Here is a 26,819-nt window from a genome sequence, read left to right on the forward strand (position 1 = left end):
TCCGCGGGCAGCATGTGAATGTGGTAGAACGATGTTTCCTCGTAAAGTTCTCCTTAACAGACCTCCCCCTCGGGGGCTCTCCTTAAAACAATGCCTCGTATCGACAAGACAGAATCCCAAGCACATCCGGCAGTGGGGACGGGAAGGGCAGCCAACACTGCCCTGGGGACCGGCCCTCGGGCGCTGCCGCCGCCGCCGCAGGCTGCAGAACCCCTTGGAGCGGGGAGGCCAGACGCACCTGGAAGGTGACCTGGGCCAGGAAGATGAGCTTGTCCCGCTCGAAGAGCCCGCGGGCCGTGTACATGTAGACGGAGTAGGTGATCTCGTCCGTCAGATTGACCACTCGCTGCCTGACCTCCTCGGCGGGGGCTGTCCTCTGGATGGCCTTCTCGAACACCACGTTGAAAGCCTGGGGAGGGGAGCACGGAGGCTTGCGCAGCTGGACCCCAAGGCCGCCCCACGCTGCCCGCCGGGGCTCTGTGGACGTCAGGGCCCTTTGGCCCCGGAGCCCGGCCGCGGCCGCACCTTGAGCGAGAACTGATAGATGGGGTTGATCTTGTTGAGGTCGTTCAGGATGAAGTAGAGCAGGGACGCCCTCGCCGCCGCCGGCCGGTAGTTCTCTCTGGCCTCGTTGATTTTAACCTCTGTGGTTTTTGCCTCTTTCACCTTAAAACAAATGGGGCTTGAGTGGGACGAGTGGGCGGACAGGGCCCGTGTGCAGTGGCCTCCCCCTGCGAGGGACTCGTGCTGGGCGGGGCCTGAGCCCCTGCTGCCGGCCCTGGCTCCCGGGGCGGGGGACATGGGTGGCCGCGTGGCTGATCCTCCCAGCGGCCCGACCGGCGGTGCGGTGGCGGCCCCTCCGTGTGCTCCGGGGGAGCACGTTGCCGGCCCGGGAGGCAGCCTCTCACCTTCTCCTCGATCTCATTGGCCGTGTGCTTGGTGGTCTCCAGGTTCTCCACCAAGGCCGTGTCCCCCAGGAAGTTCCCCGACGCGGCCGACAGCCGGGCCAGCAGGGAGTCCTCCAGCTCCTTCAGAACAATCTTGAATTCGTTCTGGGACTTGGTGAGGTTCGCCTGTGGCAGGGACAGTGCGCCGGGAGCGCGGCTCAGCCGAGGCAGCCACGGGACGGGAGGAGCACCGCGAGGCCGACACATGGGAGCGGGCCACCGGCAGCCACGTGGCCAGGGCGCAGGGACGGTCCAAGTTCGTGTGCGCCGACGGCCGCAGGGTCCCGCAGCTGAGACCATGCCCAGGGGACAGCTGTTCAGGGCACGGCCATCCAGGCTCCACAGAGACGCCTCTTCTGTCTGAGAAGCGGCTGCTGGGTTTGGAGTTAGGTCCGGGAGGTCGCGGGGGAAGAGCGGCTCCTTCCGTCCCGTGGTGGGATGGGCTGGGGCACATTCAGGGAGCCGCATCGGGGCAGCCGCTGCCCCGTCAGGGGAACCTCGCGGTGACCCCAGTGGCCCGCCCTGTGCCTAGTGATGTCAGGCCCCGCCCGTACCTTCAGCAGTTCTAGATCCGGGCGCTCTTTGGCCACCACCGCGGCCAAGAGCTGGTCCTCGAGCCCGTCCCTGGTGACCAGGAAGTTGATCAGGGTGCACTGGGCTTGCATCTCCGGCTTGTAGTGGGGGTTGAAGTACTTGGTGTGCAGGATGAGACGGAACTTGGGGTGGTACTCCACCTCCTTGTCGCCGATCTTGATGAACCTGGCCGTTGGGGGAGGGAAGGGTCAGGGGGCGCCGGCAGCAGCAGCACCAGCCTCCTGGTGCCCCCAGCCTCGCGCCACCACGAACCCTCCTCTGGTCACTGGGCAGGGACCGTGTCTCTTCTTGCTCTAGTCTTCCTCTAGCCTACAGCCAGGACCCTCTAGCGGCTGCACCTGCTCTCTCTCTGGTGGGTTTGTCCGGATCTTCCTGGGGGTGCTCTCAGCGCCCGCGGCCCATCGCACTCCCCCGGGAGTCGGTGCGGAAACACGCCGCCCGGACCCCACTCCAGAGTCACCAAGGTCGGAGAGATGCTTCTACATTCTGGAAGCTCCCCCGGGGAGTCGGGAGAGTAGCCAGGGCCAGAAGCTGGTTCTGCCGGTCCACTGCGGGAGACCCGTCTCTCTCTCCTGCTCTTTCTGGTCAAGCCCACTTCTGGGGGCCTCTGTGATGTCACCCCTTGGGGATCCCCCCTCAGCCTCTTCTCAGAGGCTGGGACATCAGCACATTTATCAGCTACCTCTGCTCTGGGCTTCAGCACACAGCCCTGTTTTTACCGGTGGCTCAGACCTGCTCTGATGTTTACCTTTTTAAAAAAGTTGATTGAATTTTTCTTTATATTAGAAAAGTAATGCAGGCTGAACACACCTAGCAGTGGACGGAGAAGCAGAACGAGGCACACCCCCCCAGCGGGCTCTGCTGTAAGAGCCGCGCGGTCCTGCCATGGGCCGCACAGGTGAGCCCGGAGCCTGCGGCGCCCGGGGAAGGCAGCCAGGCAGGAGGGCACAGACCACGTGACTCCCTTCTAGGACGCGTCCAGAGCAGGGAGGTCTGTGGAGGTGAGAGCATGAGGCTGGGCACCAGGGTCCCGCAGCTCGGGGAGGGCGCGGGGAGCGGGTGCGTGGGGAGCACGGGGCTCCCACGTGGGGCGGGACCTGCACAGCCCTGCGAGGGCCCCGAGGGCCACTGTGCTGGTCACTGTGAAACGGCTAATTTTTATGGAAGGAAGATTTCACCTGAATAAAAAAACATAGTACTCCAGGCGCAGGGTTTGTAAAACGCGTGAAAAAGAAGAACAGCTTGACCAGTGGGGCACCTGGGTGGCGCCTTCGGCTCAGGCCATGATCCCGGGGTCTTGTGATCGGGTCCCGCTTTGGGCTCCCCGTTCAGTGGGGAGCCTGCTTCTCCCTCTCCTCCCTGCTGGTGCGCGCTGTGTCTCTGTCTCTGTCTCTGTCTCTCTGTGTCAGTGTCTCTTTCTCTCTCTCAAACAAATAAACAAGATCTCAGGAAGGAGAAGCGTGACCATCAAGGATGGCCGCCACAGGCTATTGCGAGGAGATGCTGGCGTCGCCGATCCTGACCGGGATGCGGTCCCACAGCTTCCTGTCTCTCTGGGGACCAGTGTTTTGTCAGAGACCCTGCTGCCTACCAGGACGGCGGGGCAGTTCCCCGAACCTCCTCCCTGCGCAGAGGCCACAGCCGCCACGGAGCGTGGTCACGTGGTTCACGCAGGCTGAACTGTCAAGGTGGAACCAGAAACTCACTTTCCCTTTTTAATGGTGTTCCTGCCGAGCAGCGGGTCCAACACAGGGTCCACGGTTTCCCCAATGTTCTCGATGAGCAAGATGTCCCCTTCAGAAATGGCCTGCTCAATGATGTCCAGGTAGCTGTGGGCAGACGTGGGGCTGGGTGAGGACATGGGCCCGGAGACAGCCCCGCTGGTCGCCCCAGGAGGCAGCCCTTGGAGCGAGAAGACGCTGGAAGGCAGGTGGCCGAGGGGCCAGCTGCTCTCCCCTGGGGGCCCGTGGCAGCGAAGCCCCAGCTGTCTTCACACCTGTGTCTGGTCCCAGGTCCCCCATCCGCCAGAAAGGCACATGGTGTGACCTTAGTGACCACCCGTGATGAGGAAATGTGTCCACTGGAGACGAGAAATGAGAAAACAGCCTGCCTGAAGCCTTGTGGCCGGCAGGTGGCCGGGTGGGCCTCGAGCCTGGGTGAGTGTCCCCTTCCCGGAGCGGCAGCAGGTGGTGAGGGAGGGGCAGAGAGGAGCCCCGAGGCTCCTTCTTTCCTGCTGGCTCTGTTTCCCAAGACCAGATAACGGAGAACCTGCGCACGGGCCAGGATCTGTGGGTAACGACCCCCCGCCATCCAACCCCCCCAGTGTGTGCGCAAACCCGAAAGCCCCCAGCCCGCCCGCGCCGGCCGCCGGCCCGCACCTCTTCTGGCCCAGGCGGATGGCCCTCAGCTCGCTGCCATACTTGTTCCTGATCCACTTGACGCCCTGCAGCTGCGCGTCCACGACGAGGGGCCAGCGCTCCGTGTTGCACAGAATCGTGGCATTCTCAGTGGACATGCGGTCGCTGGGGAGGCCCTGGTTGTTCCAAGTGGCCACGTCTGCATCATCCGTCAGCAGGCTCAGGGGGTCCAGACCTTCCGTGATGGGGATGGGGACCTGCCCGGCGGAAGCGCTCGGTCTCACGCCGGGTGGCTGATGTGGCCTCGCTTACGGCTCCATGGGAAACGGCTCTCCAGGCGACACGGCGGGACCGTGGTGAGTTAGACCACGGATGAGCCACGTGGCCTGGAAGACCAGCTCTCCCACCGCCCTGACGGAATGTCTTGGGACCCGCCGGGAAGGGCGTCCGCCTCAGCCAAGCTGGGTCACAGTTTAAACCCGCAGTGACCAGAACGTCCGTGTGGGGGACCCCCTCCCCACCCAGGGACCTTCCCAGAATTCCCGACTGATGAATGTAACCGAACCACTTACCTTTAGCTGGTGTATATAAGGAACCCAGAACTTCTCCATCAGCTCGTTTCGGTATTTCTTGGTGAAGTAGCCCACGTAGGAGACGAAGGCAGAAATCAGCAGCACGTCCCCGCACAGGGTGACCCCCTGGCTTTTGAAGTTCTTCACCGATTCAGCCCAGCGCACGTTCTCCGACGCTAAGCCGCCTACCAGCCTAAATGTGAGCACGTGGTGGGGGGGGGGGTCACAGGAACGTGGGGCGTCACAGGAACGCGGGGGACACAGCCACCGACCTCCACCCCTCAGTGCAGCGCATCTGCCATTGCACGTCCTGCCCTCGGTCCGTGCCTCAACAGTGGAAATGCTCTGGGGAGATTTTGGGAATCACTGCCTTAGGGAAGCAGAGCAAGTGCTTTCTGGGGGCACCTGGGACCTGAGCTCCCCTGCCCCGGCCCCCTGCACTGGTGTCACCTCTGTGCTGATCTTATCTGAACGTTTTCCCCGAGCACTAAAGCTGCCGCCAGGATGGCACTGAGCTCAGGCTTCGGCTAGTGGGAGGTCTCGGTGGAGGTGGAGTCCGGCCCCAGTGGGCACAGAACAGCGTGGCATCCAGAGGGGCCCTGGCCCCATGTGGAGCGGGGGCTGCAGCGTGGGCTTCGTGCGGCTTGGGCCACCAGCCTGAAAACTGGCCCCCGGCCCCAGACGTGACATCACGTCTGCGACAATCATAGAAAACACAGGTTGCCTGATTAGGCCCACGGAGGTCTGTCCTCGGCGTCACCCAAGGAGTCCTTGCTTCCCAAAGACCAAAGACTGCTCTGCTTTTCTTGGCTACGGTCAAGTCCCTCAAACCCAGGATGACATCCGCACCCTGCTGGAGGCCGTCCTCCTGCAGCCTGGCGACCTCCCAGGGTCCGCGTGTGCACGGACGACACCGCTGTCGGCAGTTGCCGGCCCACCGGGTGGGAGAACGTTTGACCAGAAGACCTGCCGCCCCATGACCGCCTCCCCCGGCGGATCTGTGCCACTTTCAAACACACAAAAAGCAGCTGTGAAGCCTGCTGTGCTGTCCACACGTGGCTGGTCCACACCCAAGGCCTGGGAGGTATGGCCCGATACGGGCACGGGGATTTGCAGGACTCAGAGTGGACACGCGCACGAGCCCTCCCAGCGATGGTTCTAGTGATCACACGTTGAAAGGGTCGCGCGTGGGCTTTAGCAAGATACATCATCCGGACCGGTTTCCTCTTTGGGCGGTGCTATGGGGGCAACGGGAAGATGCAGACCGATGGGGGCGGCCCGAGCAGCGGGGCCAGCGCTGCTCTGGAGTCCACGGGCGTCGGCAGACGCGGAGGGCCGCCAGAGCAGAGGCCCCGAGAGGTTGCACCAACACCACGGCATGGTGGACGCGGGCCCGAGGGGAATCTGCCCGACCGGGCCCCTGTGGACGCCGCCTCCCAGGCAGGTCGGGGCAGGTCTGGGTTGGGGGGTTCTGTGCAGCCAGGGGTCTGGGATGCGCAGGGGCCCACCACGGGGGGCTTCCTGCTCCCAGAGGCGGAGACACTGGCTGATAGTGGGTTTGTTCTCAGGACTTTGTGCAGGCGGGGGCGCGGCTGTCCCCCTGCCCCGGGGTCTGTCCTCATGACTTTGTGCAGGCAGGGGTGCTGCTGTCCCCTGCCCCCAGGCCTGTCCTCAGAACTTTGTGCAGGCGGAGGCGCTGTTGTCCCCCTGCCCCGGGGCCATTCCTCCTCCTCCAGAGGCTGTTCTGCAGGCCCGACCTTTCCAAGGGACCCAGGAGACAGGAAGGTGCTGCGGGACGAGTGAGCTACCTGTTGGCCAGCGAGATCACCCTGTTGGTGGCGTCGGCCTCCTGCTGGCACTTGATCTTCTCTGCTGTGGCCTTCTCAAAGGCCGATGTGAGGTTGCTCAGGTTGGCATTGAGTTCCTGGGAAAACACGGAGAGGCCCAGGCGTGGGGCGGCGTGGGGCGTTCCAGCTCCCGTGGGAGCAAGCGCAGCGGGGCCCACGGCTGCCTAGTAGCCCGCGGCGCCGGCCGTCCTCGTGCGGGCGGGTGGACACTCACCGCGATCTTGTTCTTGATGCGCGAGAGCTTCTCCTGCGCCTCGGCCAGCTCCGCGTTGGCCTCCTCCAGGGCCTGCCGCTTGGGGGCCACGTCGCAGTACACCTCGTAGAAGCGGACGATGTTGATGCACCAGGAGCACAGCCCCGCGGCCGCCGTGGACTTGGAGCGGATGAACTCGGGGTCGAAGGTCGGGTTGCCTTGGTAGGGCCTGCGGAGGGAACGGCGGGTGCTGGTCCGCGGTTCTGACTGCTGGTCACCGGGAGTTCCCAGGGCAGCACCGCGAATCGGGTTTTTTTTGGGGGGGGGGCGCTATCTTCAAGATGGAGAAAAGAACAAAGCACAGATTCTGGTCCCAGAAGCAGAACTGGAGGTATGGAGGGAAGAGGCCCGAGGAGGGAAACCAGCATCCCCTGTCCTCTCTGTTGCGGAGGTTTCTCTAGCCGGCCCGGTTTCCATTCTCCAGAAATCCCACCCGTAAGCAAGGAACCCGGGGTTCGGAGGGGCTCGGCAACTTGCCCCGAGTCCCGTGGACAGGAAGCGATAGTTCTCCTGTGCGGGGCCGCGGGTCAGGTGCTGTCCCCAGAGCTTCCCAAACGGGAGTCCTGGAGCCCACCCCGCCGCGGCACGCCTCGCCGCCCCAGGTCACTCGGGCGTGACAGACCCAGAGAGGCCGAGCGTGTCTCCCAGCGTGACCCAGCCGGAGAGGCTGGCCTGCACCCGGGGCCCGCGCCCCAGGGATCCCCGCCCCCACCACGGTGCTGCCTCTGCTCCCCCGGGCGCCACGGCCCCGGTGTGCCGAGGAAATATGCCCGGAGATGCGCTTTCGATCCTCTGGAAGCCAGTATTTTAAAAAATGACAGCAGTGTCGTGAAGCCCAGCAAACCGTGCTGTCTGCAGAAAGAACTTGTAATGAGTGATTCTAGTACTGAGACAGGGACTTGCAGGGCTCTGAGGTCGGGTCGGGAGCGCGGCCGATCACCTCCTCCCTCTGGTTTGCGTCACACTTGCTTTAGGTGGATGTCAAAACGGGTTTGCCTCTTTCAACACGTGTCAGACCCGTGGGGGTGGCTGTCCGGGAGCCGGCAGGGTCCACCGTGCAGGCAACATTGTTCTCGTCCCCCAGGTCAGCCAGACGCCGGCCCGACAGTCACGGTATACACGCGGTACCGTTTCAGCTGCGCAGAGACCCACCCAGCCAGGTGGCCTCTCGGCAGGAGGCCTCGGGTTTGTCTAGTCTTGTCCCATGTCCACCCCGCAGCAGCCCCGCCCACTGACCGGCCGCCCGAGTCCCTCCGGACGTGGTGGACGCACTTTGACAGCAACGGAAAGAAGAAACCACGCCCGACAGAGCCTGGGCCAGCAGGCGCTCACGGCCCATGTGTGTGCACACGTGTGTGTCCACAGCACTGTGTGTGTGCAGGGGTGTGTGTGCGTCATGTGAGCCCCTGTGCACAACTGCCCTTCCCTTGGGGAGCCTTGGAGGCCTTTCCCGTGCGCCTATGGGCCCGCACCTCCTGGCGTCCTAATGGCTGCGTGTGGGGTTGCTGGATGCTCCCATGGGCCCTACGGGGATGGGGTTGTCCACCCCGATCCTTCGGGTGGGGGATGTGGGGGGTAAAGAGGTGCTCAGGGAACTGAGGCCACGCTTCACCTGGACACCCGGACTCTGGGGCGGTCAGAGCTCCCCAGGCTGCCGCCACCTGCCATTTCTGGGGTCCCATCTTGCTCCCCTGCCCGCCCTGGCGAGCACCGGCTGCCCTTGGCAACAGGCCGCCGGCTGGTGCGGGCCAGGGACCGTGCAGAACCTGGATGCCCGCTCTCCCTGCAGAGCCAGCAGCCGGCTGAAGCCGGCACCGCGGCCCGGCCCGGACTCACTTAAACGCCTTCAGACAGGCCTCGGGGATGTGCTCTTTGTCGAACTTCTTCAGGGAGTCCAGGAAGGTGTCCACTTTGCCCATCATGATTTTCGCGGCTTTCCAGCTCTTGTCCTTGGGGATCTTGCCTCCGGGCGCCGTCAGGATCATGACGGCAGCCGTGACGTTGACCACGGCGTCCGGCGGGGACCCGAAGGACTTTAGCTCTGTCAGGTTGTTCTGGAAACAACAGGCGGCCGCTGAGAGGGGATGTAGCCCTGCATGCCAGGCCCCAGGCCCCCTGGCCCCCGTGGGAAGCTGCGGCCACGTGCCCGGACTCCACGGTGTTCTCCCCCGTCCCCGCCCCACCGCCGCCATGACCCCGTCCCGTTTCTTTCTTTTCTGGTCCTCACCTTATTCAGAGTGTCGAGAGCTTCCTGCGCGGCCAGCAGAGCCGGCTCCGCCTTGGCCAGGTCTGTTTCACAAGCCTTTTGTTTCTCTGTGACATTCTGGAAGGAAGCCACGCGGGAAAGATCAGCGCGGGGTGGGGTGCGTGTGCGTGTGCTGGAGCCCTCGGCGGCGGCGATGGAGCATCGGTGGGAGAGAGGAGGGCGGCCTCCCCCTGTCCCCCCGAAGCCCGGACACGGAGGTGACCCCCATGACGGAGCAGGGCTGGGCTCCGTGCTCCCCTTCCTGCCTGCGCGGGGCCCACCCCCCCCTTCCTGCTCCCTGCCCCACCCCCGCACTCAGCTTTGGGATTCTGGAACGGGAACTGGTGCTTGCAGGCCCCAGCTTCTGGGATTGGGGGGAAGACCCGGGGCCACGTGCTATCGGCTGAGGCCTTCACTGTGCAGTCTGTCCGAAAATGGACCATTTCGGAGGTAGGGCCCCCTCTCCCTGGTAGGACGTGAAGGCATCTTTGTGTGTGCCCTCCTTGGGTCCCGAAGGACCCTCTGAGCCCCATGCACAGAGCCGTTGGTTCTCTCAGGAAGAAGAGCTTCAGTGAGGGCGGCCTTGCTGGGCTCGGAGGAGGGAGGACAGAGGGACAGGGTCTCAGCAAAGCACCGTGTGAAGGGTCCCTCCAGCCCCCACTCTAAGGACAGTTTGGGGCACAACTACAGGAACGGGCCCAGAAGGTGTGGGACTCGGCCAGCTTCTTCTCTGGAGTCCCCCCCCGCCAGCCCCCGAGGGGAGGCACTTCTGGACGCAGGGGTTGGAGAGAGACGGGCACCAGATGTGAACAGCTGCGTGCGGCCGCAGAGGTCACAGTCTGGTCGTGGACGTGGGTCCCGGCTCAGATCCCGCCTCTGCCTGCCGCTGGCCGGCTGCCCACCGCCCCGGGCCCGGAGGCGGTGCCGGGCGCCCAGTGGGGGAGGCCGGGCCGGCAGAGCCGCGCCGACGCTGGCGGCCGGGCTTGTCGGCGCACCTTGTTGATGACCTCCACCTTGGCCTCCTCCTCGTCGGCAATGGCTTTCTCCTTGCTCACTTTCTCGGTTTCCACGCCCACCACGTGGATCAGCTTGTCTGCGTTCTCGTTCTTCTGCTTGAGCTCGGCCTCCTGGATCGCCAGCGTGGCTTTTAAATCATCCACCTGGGGGAGAGACACCCAGCGACGGCGGGCGTGGGCCCCGGCAGCCGCGCACAGGCCAGTGGGGTGGCGCCGAAAGCTCGGGCCGGGGGCCGTGCCGGCCGTGGCCGTGCCAGGAGGGAGGGAGTGCGGGTAAGGAGGGACGGCGTGAGCTCTGCCGCCCCATTCTTGATGGTTTCTCCCGCAAGGACGCCCCTCAGTCGCCAGAACAGGACTGTGTCTGGAAGGTTCATCTGGGGGCAAGCAGCGGCCTGCTTGGCCGGGCTTCTCCCTCTTCCTTTCCGCGAGAGCTGTCTGGACGGGAGTGCTCCTCCTGGGCCCCTGCAAGCTCCGTCTTCCTGGGACACCCCCTACCGTCCTCGCCACTGCACGCCCCAGGGGTGGTCTTGACCCTTGCCACGCTGCCTGCGGCAGGGGCACGCTGGCCTGGCTGTGGTTCATGGGCTCAGTCTCTCTGGGGGCAGAGCCGGGGCAGGCCCAGCTGTGCGGGGTCACGCCTGGGCAGGGGCATGGGGTGGGGGGGCTGTTTTGCAGGCTCCCTTGGGGACACCAACAGTGGGCAGGGATGGTGATGGGGCCGGGGCTGCACGAGCGGGAGCTCCTAAAGCCAGGAAGAAAACTGGGTGGCAAAAGCCTTTCCACCAGGGCACCACAGCGTGCAAGGCATCTGGGAGTGAGCGCGTGGTCAGGGACACTCTTGACCCGATACGCAGATCCCCCTGGACTTGGGCCCCCACGTAAAAGCGCCCAACACGGTGACGTCAGCATTGTCAAAGCACGGTGAACCTGTTTTCTCTAGTGAGGCCCACGTGTTCTCTGTGGTTTGGGAATGGCACTTTCTTCAAGGCGGGAGTCTGGTTTCTCTCCCTTGGGAGGAGGTTCTGGGACCTGCCGGCGGGGCCCCTGCCGTCCCTACCTGGGACGCGGTGCTCTGCAGCTTCATCAGGCCGTTCTCCAGCCTCTCGATCCTGGCCACCAGCTCCGTTCTCTTCTTGGCCAGCAGGTTCTGGTACAGTTTGATCTGCTCCAGGAAGGTTTTGGGTGTGGTGTAGTTGTAGCGCCTCTCCGTGGCCAGGTACGCCTTGGACATCTCGTTGACCGTCGTGTGCACGTAGGCCATGAAGAGGCTGATGGAGGCCTTGACTTCTGGCTACAAAGGAGAGACGGGCCCATTTGTTCCCTGTTCCCTGGTGGGAGCGACCCCACTCCTGCTGGTAGGGGGGGTGTGGGGGAGGAGGCTGCTGGGCACCGCGATTCAGCAAGGCGGGGTTTCCCTCCCTCGCCGGGACCTCGCTAAACCAAGACAGCAGTGCCCGCAGAGGCAGCCCGGGGCGCTGGTGACCGTGTTCCAGCCCATGCCTGGCTAAGCGCCAGGGACAGGACAAGGCGCTATTCCTGTGATCGTCTCTCCCTGACTCACCCTCTTGCGACCGGGGGGAAGTGCAGGGCCAGACAGCACATTCGAGCCACCCAGCCCTCCAGCAAGCGTTTATGCGTTTCCTGAGCTGCGTCCTGGGGTTCAGCAGCTGCCTTCCTAGCTCGGGGTCATCCGGGCTGCCCCACCTGCCTGCGGACTGTGTCGCAGGAACCGTCCAAGTGACACCAACCGTCACTGGAGTTGAGTTGGGGATGTGTTCATCCAGCGCCTGCCTCTTCTTGGGCATCGACCCTGTGGCCCTGCCTGGTGCCAGCGGTGAGGCCATGCCCCGATCGTCGAAGGCCGCTGTCTCGGGCGCTGGACACCCACGTCCGCGCCCCGCCCTGCCCCGCCCCGCCCCCGGTGAAACGTGGGAAAGGCAGTGTTCCCAGGAACGGCCCGTCCCGAGCGTGGGCACTGCAGCCATGACAAGCACGGGGTTTTACCCTCCTCTACAACTAGGGGGAAACATTCATTTCGGGTTTATTTTATCCTACTTCATAACCAATATGTGTTCACCGTCAGTAAAACGCGATAACCAAGTCTGAGGTATCGCGCGACTGCTCGTCCGTCCCATGGGCTGGCTCAGAGTTTACCGACCATCTCAAGGCCGGCGATGAGCTCCAGCCGGGAACGGGGGCACCACCTTCCGACGGAGGAAACCCCTGGTGCCCATCATACTTGTCCCGGCCTGTAACGGGGGCGGGACGCAGGGGATAGGGGTGCCCGAGCGGAGCCGGGTTGGAGCCCGCGGCAGGAGGACGTTGGTGCTCCCAGCAGCCCTGATCAGGGGCTGTGCTTGAAGCCTGCCGTGCTCCGTCTGTTGGGACACGGTGTCGGCCCTCCTGACGCGGCCGGGATGGGGCTGGGCAGTGGCCGTGGGGGCGGGGCACCCGCCTGGTTGAGATGGGTGTCCCCGGCCCTGAAACCCACACCAAGCAGCTTGTCTTTGTTCACAGTTTTGTTCACTGGGTGTTATTCAGCATTAGCTGTGATTTTTCAGTATTGCATTCAGACATCACTGGTCTTGGTTCCCGAGGTCACAGCTGCCCCTCCCCCTCTTAAATTTTGCACCAGGCCGGCTCACCTTCCCCTGGGCCCCGGAGGCAGAGGGGGTGGGGTCCTGCAGACCCTCCTGTCCCCTCCCCTCCCCTGGGGAACCCCAGCACTGAGCACGGAGGCTGGCAGAGTGACTCACCTGAATGCCCTCCGTCTCGTTGAGGAAGCGCGCGCTCACGGACACCAGGGCGTCTTCCGGCCACTCGTGGAACCAGTTGATGGCCGTGCAGTTGACGACGGCAGGGAATTTCCTTGCCCGCACGCGCAGGACGGAGCCCACGGGGGAGAAACACAGGATCACCTGGAGACGGGGTGCAGAGGAGCCGCTGGTGGGGACGGCGGTGCTGGGGGCCAGGCTCCCTGGGGCAGGGAGCTCCCTCCGGAGCGCGTCCTGCTCTGGGTTCCCGTCACAGCGGTGAATGTTCCACTGACTCCACGGCCCTCGCGAGGCACGGGGGAGTGCAGGGGGCGCCAAGCCTTCTGACATGGGCCCCGCAGCGGGCGGAGAGAGAGGCGGCGGGGGGGGGGGGGCAGAGTGGGCAGATGAGGCCCGAGGACAGGGAGGGGTACCGTCCCCTCAGCAGGGCCGGTTCCCCGGGACACAGAGCCTCCTCCAGGCCCCCAAGATGGGGACTCATCCCCAGACAGCCTGGGACTCACTCCCTGGGGCCCCGGCTGCAGACGGTGCTGAGGGCACACGGGCCCAGGCAGCCCTTTGTGCCGGCCAGGTAATAGCCTCGGCCACACGGGCCCCTCCGTGTCCTGCAGCCCCTTCTTCCCGGGTGGCGAAGCTGGCTCGCTGGAGGCGGCCGTTCCGCGGACGAAGGGCCCGGCCCCGGAGGAGGAGCCTCAGCCCCCGAACCGTAGCCACCAGTGGGACTGCGTAACCCAGACCGGGGAGCTGGAGAGGAAACCTGCTTTGTTTGCATCGAGCCGGAGTGATGGTAGCCAGCAGGTTCTAGAAGAGCTATGGGGGGTGGACCCTCCCAGGGGCAGCACCATCGGTCGGGGGCAGCTGCGCCTACCGGACCCTGACGAGAAGGGAGAAAAGGACCCAGAGTGCCCTCAGTCTGATGGGGGTACTGGTCGGGTGCCTGAAGGGGGAGGTGGACCCAGTTTCCCTGAGAAGGTGTGCCTGCTCATCTACTCAACCTCGGGTGTGCGGGGCGTGCGTGTTCAAACACTTCTGACAGCCCACGGCCCGGAGGACGGATGCGAGCCCCGCGCTGGGCCCGGGGACGGTCCCCGGACGCCGTGAGGACGGGGACTCTTACCTTAAGCTGCTTGCGCACTTTCTCGATGAAGAATTTCCAGCACGTCTCCCGCGTGTCGGTCATGCCGAGGGCCTTCACCTGCGGCCGCATGGAGGAGATGATGTTCTCCACCTCGTCCTCCGCGAACAGCCCCGGGATCTCCCCCGAGGCCAGCAGGTCATTGATCAGCACCAGGAACTGCTCCTCGGCCACCTGCGAGTCTGTCATCAGGAACACGGAGGGGACGTTCTTCACCGCCGACTTCACGTACTGCGCGCTCAGGTCGACCTGGACCCAAGCAGGACACGGTCACAGCGGTAAGTCGTGCGTCAGGTCCGTTTCACCACCAACAAAGAAGGAAAGACCCACAAAACCTCGGAGATCCTAAGGGAGGCCTCTGCTCCGAGCAGTCCCTACGCGAGGCCTATCCCGTCCCTAGTAGGATTGAAAGCAGCAGCTCATGGACGGTTGCGCGGTCGTGCGGGAGGATACAAGGTACATGAAGGAGAGCAGCAGGAAGGGAAAAAGAGAAGTGCGCACACAGCGGCTCGGAGGGTGGCTGTTCTGCAGGACGCACGCACGCACACAGGACGCACCCGCGCACACGCGCCGCTCGCAGGTTTGCACGCAGAACCTACGCAGGGCTTGACGACGTGCTCTCCGGGAAGTCTGGTTTTCCGTAAGCCCCGTGGGCCGTGTTTGTTTTCCCCTTGCCCAGCCCCGGAGTCCCACCTTCCTAGGCTGTGGGCCGTCCGGTGTCTCTACCTCCCGCCTCCCAGTGCCTCCCAACCCCCCAACATGTCCTTCCTTCCCCCCCGACTCCTTAGACACCCCCGTATGCGGAGCCGTGTTCGTGACCCGCATTCCTCCTGGCGCTTGTGACCCGGCGGCCCTCGGCCCCCAGCGCGGTTCTGTCCCATCCTCGTTTCCTGCCGGGCGGGGCGGGAGGGGACGCCACCCTGCCGGTCCCCACTCCCCACAGCACCTGCTTGAGAAGGAAGAGGTCAGGGGTCGCCGGCATCTGGGCAAGTCTGGGGTTGGCAGTGATGGGGGCGGGGCACGAGCTCCTGTTTCTGCCAGGAGGTCCCCAGAGCTGCTTATTAGAAGGGGGAAAGTGCAGGGTGCAGGGCCCCCAGCCAAGCCCGCCTCCCACTCCCTCCTGCGCAGGCAGAGCCCTCCCGCCCCCCCTGGACTCCAGCCTCTCCCACCCCCTCACTATACTCTGCTGTCCCAGCCTTCATGGGCTCACTGGGTTTTTCCACTTCTCCCTACTGGTCCTCAAACCGCCCTCCACTTGGTTCTGGGATCTCCCAGGTCCTGGTCCTCTCTGCTCAACCACGTGACGGCCCCTCGTTTCCTGGGGACCAAGTCCCGGATGTTCCCCGTGGCTCGCAGGGTCCCTCGAGGGCGGTTCCTGACCCCTTCCTGCCACATCCCTAACCTGCAGTGGGCGCCCACGGCGCGTGCGGTGGACGGGATACCAAGGTCACGCCCCTGACGGCGCGGGGCAAGGCCCGCCGGCCCACCCTGCCTCCCTCCTTCCTTCCGGGCCCACACCCGCTGCTCCGTCAAGGACAGGGAACCGTTAGCACAAAACGGCTCCGTGGGGTACTGAGGTCAGGCCTCGGCGCGCTATTCTATGAGCAGAATAACACCACTCAGACTCAACAATGCTCACCACCGGCCCTAGAGGGACGAGCCGGGAACAGCATCTGCGCAGGGACAGAGCAGAGGGCCAGACGCAGTCTTAACAGTAGCCCAACACCATCTGGTTAGTAGACGAGAAACTTCCCAGCCGAGAAAACCCCGTGAGATGACACAGCCCAGGTGTAAGGATCCTGGTTGGCCTTGAGTGCCCTCGGGATACCAGCGGGAATGATGCTGGTCGGCCAAGCGGGCCGATCCCCGCCAGGAGGCAGCGTCTGGGAGAGCCCCCACTCTCCCAGCGAGACCTTTCCCTTAAGGCAGGGACTTAAAAAACGCATTGGCTAGTCCTGTGTTAGGAAGAGCAGAATCTTCTGGGCACAATGACACCCAGAGACAGATGCTGGTCTGGAGGCTGTGGTCCCCGGCCCACCCACCTGGGTTGCCGGCAGGCTGTCATCCCTACTGTACTTCCCGGGATCTCCGCCAGCAGACCACCTCCTCTGCAGAGGACCCGGGAAGCTGTGCTCTAGTGGGGCTCCAGATCACCCCGCCGAACCTGCCCGCCCACGATGGGGACGGTCCTGCCGACTCTGGCACCGTCTTGGCCCGCAGCAGTGGCCCGGGCCCTGATGCAGAGAGACGGGCCCCTGGAATGTGGTCGAATCAATCCCCGCTCCAATCTGAAACGCTAAGGTGATTTGTTCTGGGCTAATCATGTTTGACAAGCACACAGTTCCCTGACAGAGCAAATTTTCGGGGAAAAAAAAAAATCAATAAAAAGCCTTGGCGGCATACCTTGGGGACGGGAGACCTGTTTACGCTAATGTTTACTTAATTAATTCAAAAAGCAGCCTTCCCGAATCCAAGTTTGTCGTTAGAGACCCAGTAACAGCCCTGAATTACTTAATCTGGCCAACGGGGCATGGCACGGGACCGCCCAGGGACCCGGGGCGGGAACCGGGGCCTTCACTTTCGTCCGGGCTGCCGCTGCAGACTCGCGCCCAGCAGGAACGGACACCACGTGTCCCCTCACCTTTGCCACCTGGGCGTGGGCACCGGCCAACGTGGGTCCTGGCCCTTCTTTTGTATGAGGACCCCGCAGTGATGTGCACTTTCTGTGCGCGGGTGGCGCGAGTGGTGAGATTTCTGCGCCCCTCCCCGCCCCCCAGCCACGGGCAGCTTGTCGAAAGCCGCGGCTCACCTTGAGGTCTGGGATCCCGTAGCCCTTCTTGAGGGTGATCTGGAAGACCTCCAGCGCGCTGATGTAGGCGGCCAGGCGCGAGAGGCTCTGCTTGCCGCTGCCGCCCACGCCCACCAGCAGGGCGTTCCCGCGGGGCAGCTCCAGGATACGGCTGATCCGGCAGATGTGAGCCACCGCGTCTTCGAACAGCACCTGCGGGGGCCGGAGAGAAGCCTCGGCTGCCCTCCCGCGGCACAGACCCTCCTCCCAGCCCGGGGCCGTGCTGGCGGCGAGTCACGCGGCCCCAGAGCGCCAGGAAGGTGCTCCTAATGAGACAGGACGGGAGACCCGGGTCCCGCCCGGCCCGTCGCCGGGGCTGTCCGCTCAGCACTACTCACCAAGTTCATGGCTGCGTTGACTTCGTTGTAACTGTCCAGGACCTCTACCAGGAGCTTGTTCAGATGAGCCACGTTGGTTACCGGCAGGTATTTGGGCTCCCCGATCCCGTGAGAAAAGTGGCAGAAGAGATTTGGTTTGGCAAAAAGGAGCTCGTCGCCAAGATCCTAGAGATAAGCGGGAGGCGCACCTGTTGCTGGCCACCACGGGCACGCAGGTCGTTAGTGGCAGCCCTGGTGCACTTTGGGCTCAGGATGCCGGGGCAAGTCTTCATGGGCCCAAGCCACTGGAGGTCGGGCTCTGCTACCCGCAGTCCCAGGCATCAGGAGGAAGATAAGAATCTGCCAAGAGAGCCCGGAACACACCAGCAGAGCACACGGACCCAGCCGGCTCTTTCTCTACGCCAAATGGACAGATGGAGGCCATCACAGCCTCACCTACGGAGGAGTCAGTCCTTGCTCCCTCAGACCTACACTCACGTGACAGTCATTTCTTGGGACCCAGTGTGGACCTCCCCATCCTCCTGTGGGGGCCCTTCCAAGAGGACTGGCCTTCTCATTGACCCCAGGTACTCTGTCCTCTGGGAGCCTCTCTGGGCTCATCAGAGGGACTTGGTGGCTTGACTCACATCAAAGAACTTCTTGGTGGACGCGATGGTGACCCTGCGCAGTGTTTCCTGGTCTTTCTCGTCAACCATTTTGTCTCCGTACACTCTCTCAGCTTCATGCAGCCAGAGGCGGACCAGGTCGAGCGGTGTTCTCAGGATCTCCAGGGTGGAAAACAAGATTCCCTGCCCCAGACACAGGTGGTCAGCAACTTGAGCTGCGCTACGAAGGCCAGCCAAGGGCTGTTCAAGAGGGTGGCCGCTTGCCCAGACAGCGATCTGTCAAGCCAAGGAAGCCACCGCTGGCCAAGCCCATGCACATCCTGGAGGCCGGAGGGTGTGTCGTGCGGAGGAGTGTGGGGGAGGGGGTTCTCATGAGACAGAACCAAGGGATTCCTTCTCTAAGAGGAGGGATAGTAGACAAGGGGCAAGGGAGTGTGACCACGGCGGGAAGCCAGACTCAGTGGGTTCCCAGTTGGGGCTCCGCAGCCAGCCTGCCCATGTGCAGTCCTGGCTCAGCCTTTACTGAGCAAGTGCCCCGGACACAGTCAGTGCGTTCTTATGGAGGCTCTGCCATTTTCCAGGCCCTCTCTGGGACTCTGGGCTCACAGCAACAAGGGAGGCCCTGCCTTCATGGAGCCCAGATTCTAGTGGGAAATGCAAGCAGGTAAGGGTAGTTATGCACTGGGACGTGGGCTGTGGGTGACATAAACCGGGGCAGTGAGGCAGCATAGGGATGAGGAGGGGCCTCTAGCCGGCCTGATATTTGAGGTGAGCATGCCTTAACCTCCTGGAGTCTTAGACCCCCCCCCTTCTGTAACATGGGGGTGTAGGAGCATGTGACATGTATTTTGGAGGAGAATATGGGTGTATAAGTGGCCAAACCTGGTGCCTGGCTCAGACTAAACAGTAAGAGAAAACATCATTGCTGTCACCACTACCACCATCACCACCATCACCACTACCACCATCACCACCAAAGCCAGCACCACCATCACCATTACCACCACCACCACCACGACCACCATCACCACCACCACCATCACCACCACAAACACCACCACCACCATCACCACCAAAGCCAGCACCACCATCACCATCACCACCACCACCACCACCACCACCACCTCCACCATCATCACCACCATCACCACCATCACCACCACCAGCATCACCACCTCCACCATCATCACCACCATCACCACCACCACCACCATCACCACCATCACCACCACCACCACCAAAGCCAGCACCACCATCACCATCACCACCACCACCATCACCACCTCCACCATCATCACCACCATCACCACCACCACCACCATCACCACCTCCACCATCATCACCACCACCACCACCACCACCATCATCACCACCATCACCACCACCACCATCACCATCAAAGCCAGCACCACCATCACCATCACCACCATCATCGCAGCCACCACTGTCACCGTCACCATCACTGTCGTCATCATCACGGCCATCACCGCCGTCACTACTATGGTGATGTCATCAGTCCACACATCACTTTGCTTTCCCTCCCCAGAGCAGCGGAGGAGGAGAGCCCCTTGGATCAGGGATGTGGCCAAAACAGGGCTCTAAGCGCTGTACCTGGAAAATATTGGAGAGATCCCTGAGGTTGAAGACATAGTGAAACTTAATGGCCGTGGGAAGGAATGTTGCCGTGACTTTCTGGTGCAGGGCTGTTACAGGAAAGAGATACGTCGATTCTTAGGTGCTCTGAATGGCCTCAGGAAGTACAGAGCTTGGGGTACGGTCTCTAGAGCAAATGTACTATGGAATAGTGACAACTCGAGGAATAGATCTGCGCTGACTCGGGGGGAGGTTTGCTGCTCTGCTGACGTGTAACTCCTGTTGGAGTGCTGAATTTCCTACCCCTGCCTTCCCCTCAAGCAGTCAGATTTCACAAGATCTCCTGCTGAAACACAGTATTGATTTGAAAGTATGAATAAAATATCGGCCGGGGGAGTGTGTGAAGAAGCCACGGGGCCCGCAGAGCCGCCGGCTGTGTCCGCAGACAGGGGGCTGCGGCTGGCCAGCTTACCCAGGGCCGAGGCCACCAGCTGGCTGCTCATCCTCTGAACGGCCATGGGGACCGAGCGGAAGGCCAGGTGCTGGGCCAGGATCGTGCTGTAGATGGTGGTGAGGGCCTCCTGGCCCGGGAAGCTCACGGCAAACACGCAGAAGTGGCGCTGCCCAGAACAAGACAAGCCCCATCAGGCTGCCTGCGGGGTCTAGCTTGTGGCTGGGGCTGCCTTCTCGGGGGCCCCCAGGGGTGTGTGGACGTGGTCCGAACGGACAGGTGCCCTCCGTGTGCTAAAACCCCATCAAATATCAATCGTGTCCCAAACCGCCAGACCCACGCAGCACGCTCTCCGGCCACGTTCTGGTGGAGGCGAGGGTGTCTCGGGGCCCAGGCCTGGCGTTCTATTCTCGGTCCCCGTCTGCTTGATACTTTAGCGGGGAGGTCCTGCCGGGGTGGGGTCGCAGAGGCAACACAGGATATCCTGTGAATTCTGAGTTTCAGAAGCACAACAAGTCATTGTTTTCAGGACCGGGGTGTCCCAGACGCCGCACCGGATGGCTTATCCCGGCTGAGTGCTTGTTGTTGGTCTGAAATTCACAGTTGACAGGACGCCCGGTCTTGCACTTGCGAACTCGGGCAGCCCTGTGGGGTCCGGCGGGGGGCGGGCTGGCTCCTGTCTCTCTGCCCCGGGGAGACCCCTGCGCACGCCTGCCGTAAGGGGAGGGGGTTCTCCGGAGAGTGTCGGCCCGCAGCCCTGACAGCGCCCCGAATCAGTGCTTCTATTTTCTTGTGCCAAAGTGTACCTCCAGCCCGGAGCGGCCGGCTAACCAGCGTGACCCCCGCCTACCTGGAGCCTGGGATCGATGGTGAAGGAGCCGGAGGTGGGGTTCATGCAGGCCACGTACTGGCAGTTGTGGATGTCCTTCAGCGTCAGCTTCTGCCTGTCGTACCTGCGCGGGGGAGGCGGGAGCCGCGTCGAGCTGCCGGCCTGGGGGAGCCCTCCCCGGCCGCCCCCGCCCGCCCCCGGTCATGTCTGGCACATCGCTTAGAGGTACAACGGCCAATTTTGCTTCACGGTCTCAAGAAAAGTTGAAATGGGAGGCGTCGTAGTGGCTCAGGGTGCAGGCATGAGGTCGGATCCCAGCTCCGCAGCTGTTGGGCGGGGGGGGCGGGCAAGGCGGCCATACCCCAGGCCCCTGGGTCACGGTGAGGAGCAACCGAGCTAATGCACCGAGACACACTTAGGACCCCTGAATAGGGCCGGTGCTCAGCAGATGTCTGCCCCGTTGTCCTTACGTCCTGGGTAGCCGGGATCATCACGCAGGCGGGGTATTTCCTTGATGGCACGTGCAGGGACTCAGAGGCATTTCAAGATCATAAAGCATTTTCCCTGCACTTCTGACCCATGGGGGTTCCCCGCATTGTGTGTTTTCTTCCGTTAGGAGCTGTTGCCTGTTCTTATCCGCTCCTAGGAATTCCTTGCACACTCTGGACGCCGACCCGCCGTCCGTCTCAGACACGGCAAGTCCTCTTCCCCGTTCCTCTGTGAGCGTGTGTGTGAGGGGCCTCAGTGGCTGGGCTGTCCCGAGCCTCGGGGGACATGGTCTTCGAGCGGTGTCATCCCACGCCACGTTCAGTGCCTGCCTGGGTTGGGACCCCTTCGTCTGGCTCGGTCACATCCCCTGGGAGTGGTCCTTGACACCCTGCCCCCACATCCCTGTCCCTGCCTCACTGCTGACCTTCCCCGCATCCGACTGCCCCTGAGCTCTGTGTGGCAAGTGACGGGTGCAGGTGACCTTGACCCTGTGAACCGCTCTCTGGCTCTAGTTCTTGGCAGCAAAGGGGTGGGCTTCATGCCTCCGGGGTCTCATTTCCAATGGGAGTTCTTGGGTTCCTTCGGTCCCCAAACCCCCAGGTTTGACCTGGGCCACTGGCCAGGTCATTAGGGGACCGTTGCGTCAAGACACATGTAGGTTAACCAAACCGAATGTTGTTCTGGTCTTTCCAAACCGCAGCTGTAAACAGGCCATGCGTGGCTCTCTGCTACCCGCAGGAGAAGGCTTCTGGGCCAGCACGAGTCTGGAGGTGTGGCTGCAGCTGCCCCGAGCGTCCTCTCTCTCTGGCTCCACACTCCAGCCACGCTGGGTCCTCCTCGGGCCATGCTTCCTCCCCTGGGCCTCTGTGTGTGGCATCTGCTCTGCCCGGGATGCTGTCCCTCCAAAGTCCCTCCCACGGCCAGTCCTGACGTTGCCTCGAGCTGTTGGGAGCCCGGCGGCCTCCCCAGGCCAGTCTCTGTCCCCGTCGGGGGGACTGCTCTGGGCCCATGCTGGGGGCTCCCTCAGAGCTCCCCCTGCCTGTCGGACTGCACCTCTTTGTCGCCTCTGCCGGATGGACCCTTGATGCGGAGGGACCTGTCTGTCCTCCCTCTGTGGGTGCCCTCGGCCAGGGCTGCCGGCCCCGGGCCTAGCTGATGGGTGAAGCGGAGACCTGATACACCCTCCAGCCCTGAGTGGCCCCCGCCCCCGTCATCTGTGTCGTGGTCCTGCTCCCTGCCCGGGCCCCCTCCCCACCCACTCACCAGTGCCCGTGGTCCATGTGCTGCCGGATGAGTGTGTGGGGGGCCACCGTCCCGTACTTGTCGACCTCGGGCATGTTCATGTCGTCGATGAAGTAGATCAGCTTCTTGGTGCCTGGGGGGCCGTAGTTCCTCCCGGATTTCTTCTCCAGGGGCTTCTCAAGAACCCCTAGAGAAAGGATCCGATGGGCTATCACTGATTCCCTGCTACATCCTGTTGGGAGGTCCTGTTGGGCCCAGGGTGCCCAGCACTGCAGGCCGTGGCCGAGGGAGTGGCCCTGGAGGGGGCACCGGGGGGGGGGTGGACCCTTGACTTCCATCACCCCCAGGAGCAGAGGAGCTGTGGGCGTGGAGGGGCCAAGGCCCAGGCCGCAGGAACCTTGCAGCTGGACAACCTCGGGGCCACACCAGACCAGGTGTGCCAGAGGCTCCTGTGGGATCTGCCCCGGAGCTCCTACTCCCCCCTACTCTGTGGCTTGTGGCCAGCGGAGGGGCTGTGGCGAGGGAAGAGGACCCCGGCCAGTCCCTGTGTCTTTGGTGAGAAGGAGTCACGGGGAACGTGGAGGCCAGGGGTGAGCCACGTGGGATGAGCGTGATTGGGGGTGACCAGGCTGGGCTGTAGGGGCCCACCGTGGGCCTTGCCCCCCACCCTGCACCCCTGCTCCGGCCGCGCACCCACCCTGCAGCATGGCGGAGGTGGTGTAGAAGTTGAAGGGCACGGCCTGCACCAGGTAGTCGTCGGTGTTGAGGCTGTCCAGCTTGTCCCCCATCAGCACGGACTTGCCGGTGCCTGCGTTCCCCACCAGCATCAACGGCCACGACTTCTCCATGAGCAGGTCCATGAAGTAGCGGATTCGGATGGTCTCTGTGGTGTGCACCAGAGAGGCCTGGCGGGGGCGGGGGCGGGAGGACCGCAGGGGAAGGAGGAGCCGTGAGCCTCAGACACACCGCGCCTCCGATGTCCCCCTTCCAACTCATTGAGGGACCCGGCCGGTTTGTTGCGTCTCCGGTTTACGCGGGAGGTCCCGCTGTGGAAGCGTTTGTGTGGGGTCGCCCGTCACGAAGCAGGAGTCCTGCCCCGAAGTCGTCCGTCAACTGTCACCTGTCCGGGACAAGTTACCTGCAGAGGGACGTCCGGGTCCAGCTCAAAGGCAGGCACCTTGTCTGTCCACGGCAGGAACTTTTTCGTGTCCGGATCGATGTAGTAGTCGAAGATCGTCCCCTGCGAGGGGAGCTTGATCGTTTTGAATTCGTTGACCCACCATTTGCTGAACTCGACCCGATAATCCACAAGCTGTCGAAGAACGAGAACCAAACAGGGCCCAGCTCGGGGCGGCCGGGACCTCTCGCGGGCGGCGGGCTCCTGCGTGGCTGGCTGCTCACCTGGTCCTGGAACATGGCCCCCCCAAACGCCCAGAAGCAGGCAAACACGAAGTAGAGCTCGTACAGCTCCTTGGGGGAGTCGGGCGGTGTGTTCTTCTCCGTGAGGAGGCACTCGAGCAGGTACAGGATCATCTGGGTGACCGTGATCTCGGGAATGGGCGTGATCTTCTTGAACCCGAGCCGCAGCTTGTCCAGGCACGTGGGCAGGTACTTGTCGAAGAGGATCATCAGGTTGGCCTTCTCCGACTGCACCTTGCGCCTCTCAATCCAGCTGCTCACCACCCTGGGGCAGACAGGGAGGCGCTGGGTGCTGGGACCACCCTGTTGGGTCTGCCTGGCCTCCCTCCCCTGGCTGAACAGCCCTGGTGTCTCTATGTGCTTCTGGCGTGCCTGCCTTGTGATGGGGCCAGACACAGAGCTTATGAGAGCCTGACAAGTGTGTGGGGCTGGGGAGGATGGGCTCTTTTTCTGACATTCTAGCTATGGGGCTGCTGTAAGCTTAGAACAACTGGGAACCACCTTTTCTTCCCCAAATAAAGTCAATACTGAGAGCAGAGCTGAACATAGGGGAAGTAAAAGATCTCATGACATCATCTGGGTGGGAAGGGGAAGGAAGGGAGAGAAAGGGAGAGGAACAGGGATCTCATTACATCATCTGAATCCCTGGATTCAGCCATGCCTGAAGCTGTCTTGGTGAACTGAGCCAATTCTTTTTTTTTTTTTTTTTCTCTTTAGTTTGAGTTGAATTTGCCACATTGGGAGAGCCCAAACTAATGCAATAGACAGTCTGTGAGCAACCACATCACACTCTCTGGCGCCCACCTGCCTCTGGAGTGGGCTCCCCAGAAGGGGCCCACCATAAGGGTGAGATCGCAGACTCTGAGGCCTGCTGCCTGGGCCTGAGTCACTCCACTGTGACCAACAGTGGCTTGGGCGAGTCACTCAACACGTCATCTATAAGTGCGAAAGACAACAGTGACCCCCGTTTCGAAGCACCACCTGGGCTGATATTTTAAAAGCCCGTAGAAGGGAGCCTGGCCCACCGGGAGTGCTGCACGAGTGCCCGCTAAAAGCATAAGTAGGGTCTGGCTGCCTCGTGTGTCTTTTCCAGGACGGCCCGAGCAGAAGCAGGAAGCTGGGGTCGGCACCCGCGGCCCCGAGGACAAGCCTCTCCGTGAGCGAGCTCCCGCCGCGGACGGCCCGTCCTAACCGTGCTCGGTCAGAACTGAGAACCAGAGCTGAAAGCTCTGCCGTGTCGCTCCCAGCACGGTCTCCAGTCACAGGGCCATCCCTTCCCCAGCTCGCGTCCGCAGGCAAGGCGTGGTAACCCCATGCCCGGACAGTTAGGAACCGACTCCGGAGACGGCGGGTCTCCAGAACGGAGCCTGGCCGCGAGTCTGTGCGCACGCCGCCGCCGCCGCCGCATTTGCCCTCCTGCCTGAAGGTGTTCATGTCGAGTGAGAGACGTTGCCCTGGTTAGAGTCCTCCGCGCGTGCAGGTGGGCACGCCGGCTCGGACGGGAAGTGCAGGCCCAGGGAGACACGCGCGTGGGAGGCCCAGCCGGCCTGGCTCCTGCCCGGCCCCCAGAGGCAGCCTCGCTTCACTTCCCGCTCCGGGATGTGCCCCGCAGTCTCCAGGCCTCCGGTCACGGCCGCCCCTGGGGGAGCTGCCTTTCTCCCGGGGGCCCCGGGCCGATCCCTACCCTCTCCACTTCGCTCCTCCTCGTCCCCAAAGGCCTGCTCGCTTCTTCCCCTGGGGTCCCCAGGAGCTGCTCCTGGGGCAAGGCTTCCCTCCGCGCTCTCTCCTTCCGGCCCCCCGGGAACCCGCCTCCCTCCCTGTGTCCGCAGCTCCTGCCTCGCCTGTGCACCCCGAGAACCCTCACGTGTGGGGTCGTGGGCAGAACGGCGGCTCCCAAAGGACAGGCCCACCGAGACCGGGAGACGTAACCTGGTTTGGAAAAGGGTCTTTGCTGACAGACGTAGTCAAGGTCAGGATCTCGGAAGGAGACTGTCCCGCATTAGGTTGGCCCCAGTCTGATGACTGTCCCTTCAAGAAGACGGGAAGAGGGAAAAGAAGAGGGAAAACCTCGACAGACAGGAAAGTGGCCGTGCAGAGACGGATGCAAGGATCGGGGGAGCCCCCAGAAGCCAGGGGTGGCCCGGGACACGCTCTCCCGCGGGGCCTCTGGGAGGAACCGGCCCTGCCCACAGACTGTCGACTTCGGGCCCCCAGAATCAATGCCACATCTTCAATTTCTTAAGATTCCAACACTTCTCGCGCTCGCTTCGGCGGCACATACACTAAGATTCCAACACTTCTCGCGCTCGCTTCGGCGGCACGTACTCTAAGATTCCAACACTTCTCAACACTTCTCACACCTTCCCTCCCCTCTGCCCCCAGGGGCTGCCCATGGTCCAGCACGGGCCACTGTCCTCTTCACACCGGAAAGGGTCCCTGTGCAGCCCCACCGGCCGGTCCGCGCCCGCCCCTTCCCAGCAACAGCATCGTCAGGCTTCGCGCTCCGTCCACGAACACCTCACGGCTGCCTGGACCCCGCGACCTCCCACTCTCGCCCCCCCGCACCCACCGCCCCGTGCCCCCAACCCCGTTCAGGCTGGTTCTCGCCTGGCAGACTCCCCGCAGTCTTCATCCTCCTGGAAAACCCCCTTTCCCGCCAAGTGTCCGCCCGAACTCCGCCTCCTCTTGGACCCGGACCGCCCCCACCCACCCCAGGCTCCCAGCGCGCAGTGCCACGCGGTCGCCTCCGTGCCTCGCGCCGCACAGTCCCCTGGCTTGTGTCACACCCTCTGGCTGCCGGCACCCGATGCGTGGGGACCGCCGTGCGGTGTTCCCCGGGCCGCAGCGCAAGCCCGCACGGGTGACTCCGAAATGCCCCCAGCCCCGTCCTCCTCCGCCGGCTTGGAACGGGCAGACGACAACCCCACTCACGGGTTCCAGCCCAGATCTGCGGGGTTGATGTATAGAATGCCGGCTCTGGAGACGGTGGCGGGGGTGGCCGTCCTCAGGTGGCTGATCTCGAACACCAGCCTCATGGTGCGGTTCAGGGGGATCCGCTCGTTGCTGGCCAGCGTGAGGACCTGGGAAGGGAGGCGGCCCGTGGGCTCCCGGGGCGGACCTGCGTCGTCCGGATCGGTCGTCACATGGACATCTCCGATGGATGAGGCGGAAGGCCGGGCCCCGGGCCCCTGTGTCCGCCACCAACCAGCCCCCCCACCGGCCTTCCCCAGACATCCCTGACCCCAGTCCCTCGGCCGCCCCCGCC

The 26,819-nt window shown here is 63.4% G+C and overlaps 1 protein-coding gene across 2 annotated transcripts in view; it reads right to left on the reverse strand.

Moving 5' to 3' along the window:
- Nucleotides 1-26,819, reverse strand: part of DNAH17 (dynein axonemal heavy chain 17) — a 90,235-nt gene that overhangs the window by 15,319 nt on the left and 48,097 nt on the right. For both annotated transcript variants that reach the window (XM_082705392.1, XM_082705393.1), the window contains 26 exons: nucleotides 26,486-26,634; nucleotides 23,537-23,819; nucleotides 23,274-23,447; nucleotides 22,833-23,040; nucleotides 22,157-22,322; nucleotides 20,426-20,528; nucleotides 19,597-19,744; nucleotides 19,143-19,234; nucleotides 17,553-17,714; nucleotides 16,927-17,091; nucleotides 16,550-16,741; nucleotides 13,723-13,989; nucleotides 12,588-12,749; nucleotides 10,889-11,122; nucleotides 9,811-9,975; nucleotides 8,798-8,893; nucleotides 8,407-8,624; nucleotides 6,532-6,739; nucleotides 6,279-6,394; nucleotides 4,471-4,663; nucleotides 3,920-4,155; nucleotides 3,248-3,370; nucleotides 1,502-1,706; nucleotides 909-1,073; nucleotides 526-666; nucleotides 239-409 (listed from right to left, as the gene is read on the reverse strand). In XM_082705392.1, coding sequence (XP_082561518.1) covers nucleotides 239-409; nucleotides 526-666; nucleotides 909-1,073; nucleotides 1,502-1,706; nucleotides 3,248-3,370; nucleotides 3,920-4,155; nucleotides 4,471-4,663; nucleotides 6,279-6,394; nucleotides 6,532-6,739; nucleotides 8,407-8,624; nucleotides 8,798-8,893; nucleotides 9,811-9,975; nucleotides 10,889-11,122; nucleotides 12,588-12,749; nucleotides 13,723-13,989; nucleotides 16,550-16,741; nucleotides 16,927-17,091; nucleotides 17,553-17,714; nucleotides 19,143-19,234; nucleotides 19,597-19,744; nucleotides 20,426-20,528; nucleotides 22,157-22,322; nucleotides 22,833-23,040; nucleotides 23,274-23,447; nucleotides 23,537-23,819; nucleotides 26,486-26,634 — 4,542 coding nt within the window. The remainder of the gene's footprint in view (nucleotides 1-238; nucleotides 410-525; nucleotides 667-908; nucleotides 1,074-1,501; nucleotides 1,707-3,247; nucleotides 3,371-3,919; nucleotides 4,156-4,470; nucleotides 4,664-6,278; nucleotides 6,395-6,531; nucleotides 6,740-8,406; nucleotides 8,625-8,797; nucleotides 8,894-9,810; nucleotides 9,976-10,888; nucleotides 11,123-12,587; nucleotides 12,750-13,722; nucleotides 13,990-16,549; nucleotides 16,742-16,926; nucleotides 17,092-17,552; nucleotides 17,715-19,142; nucleotides 19,235-19,596; nucleotides 19,745-20,425; nucleotides 20,529-22,156; nucleotides 22,323-22,832; nucleotides 23,041-23,273; nucleotides 23,448-23,536; nucleotides 23,820-26,485; nucleotides 26,635-26,819) is intronic.

Source organism: Mustela nivalis (genome assembly GCF_964662115.1).
Source record: "Mustela nivalis genome assembly, chromosome: 17".
Taxonomy (NCBI): Eukaryota; Metazoa; Chordata; class Mammalia; order Carnivora; family Mustelidae; genus Mustela; species Mustela nivalis.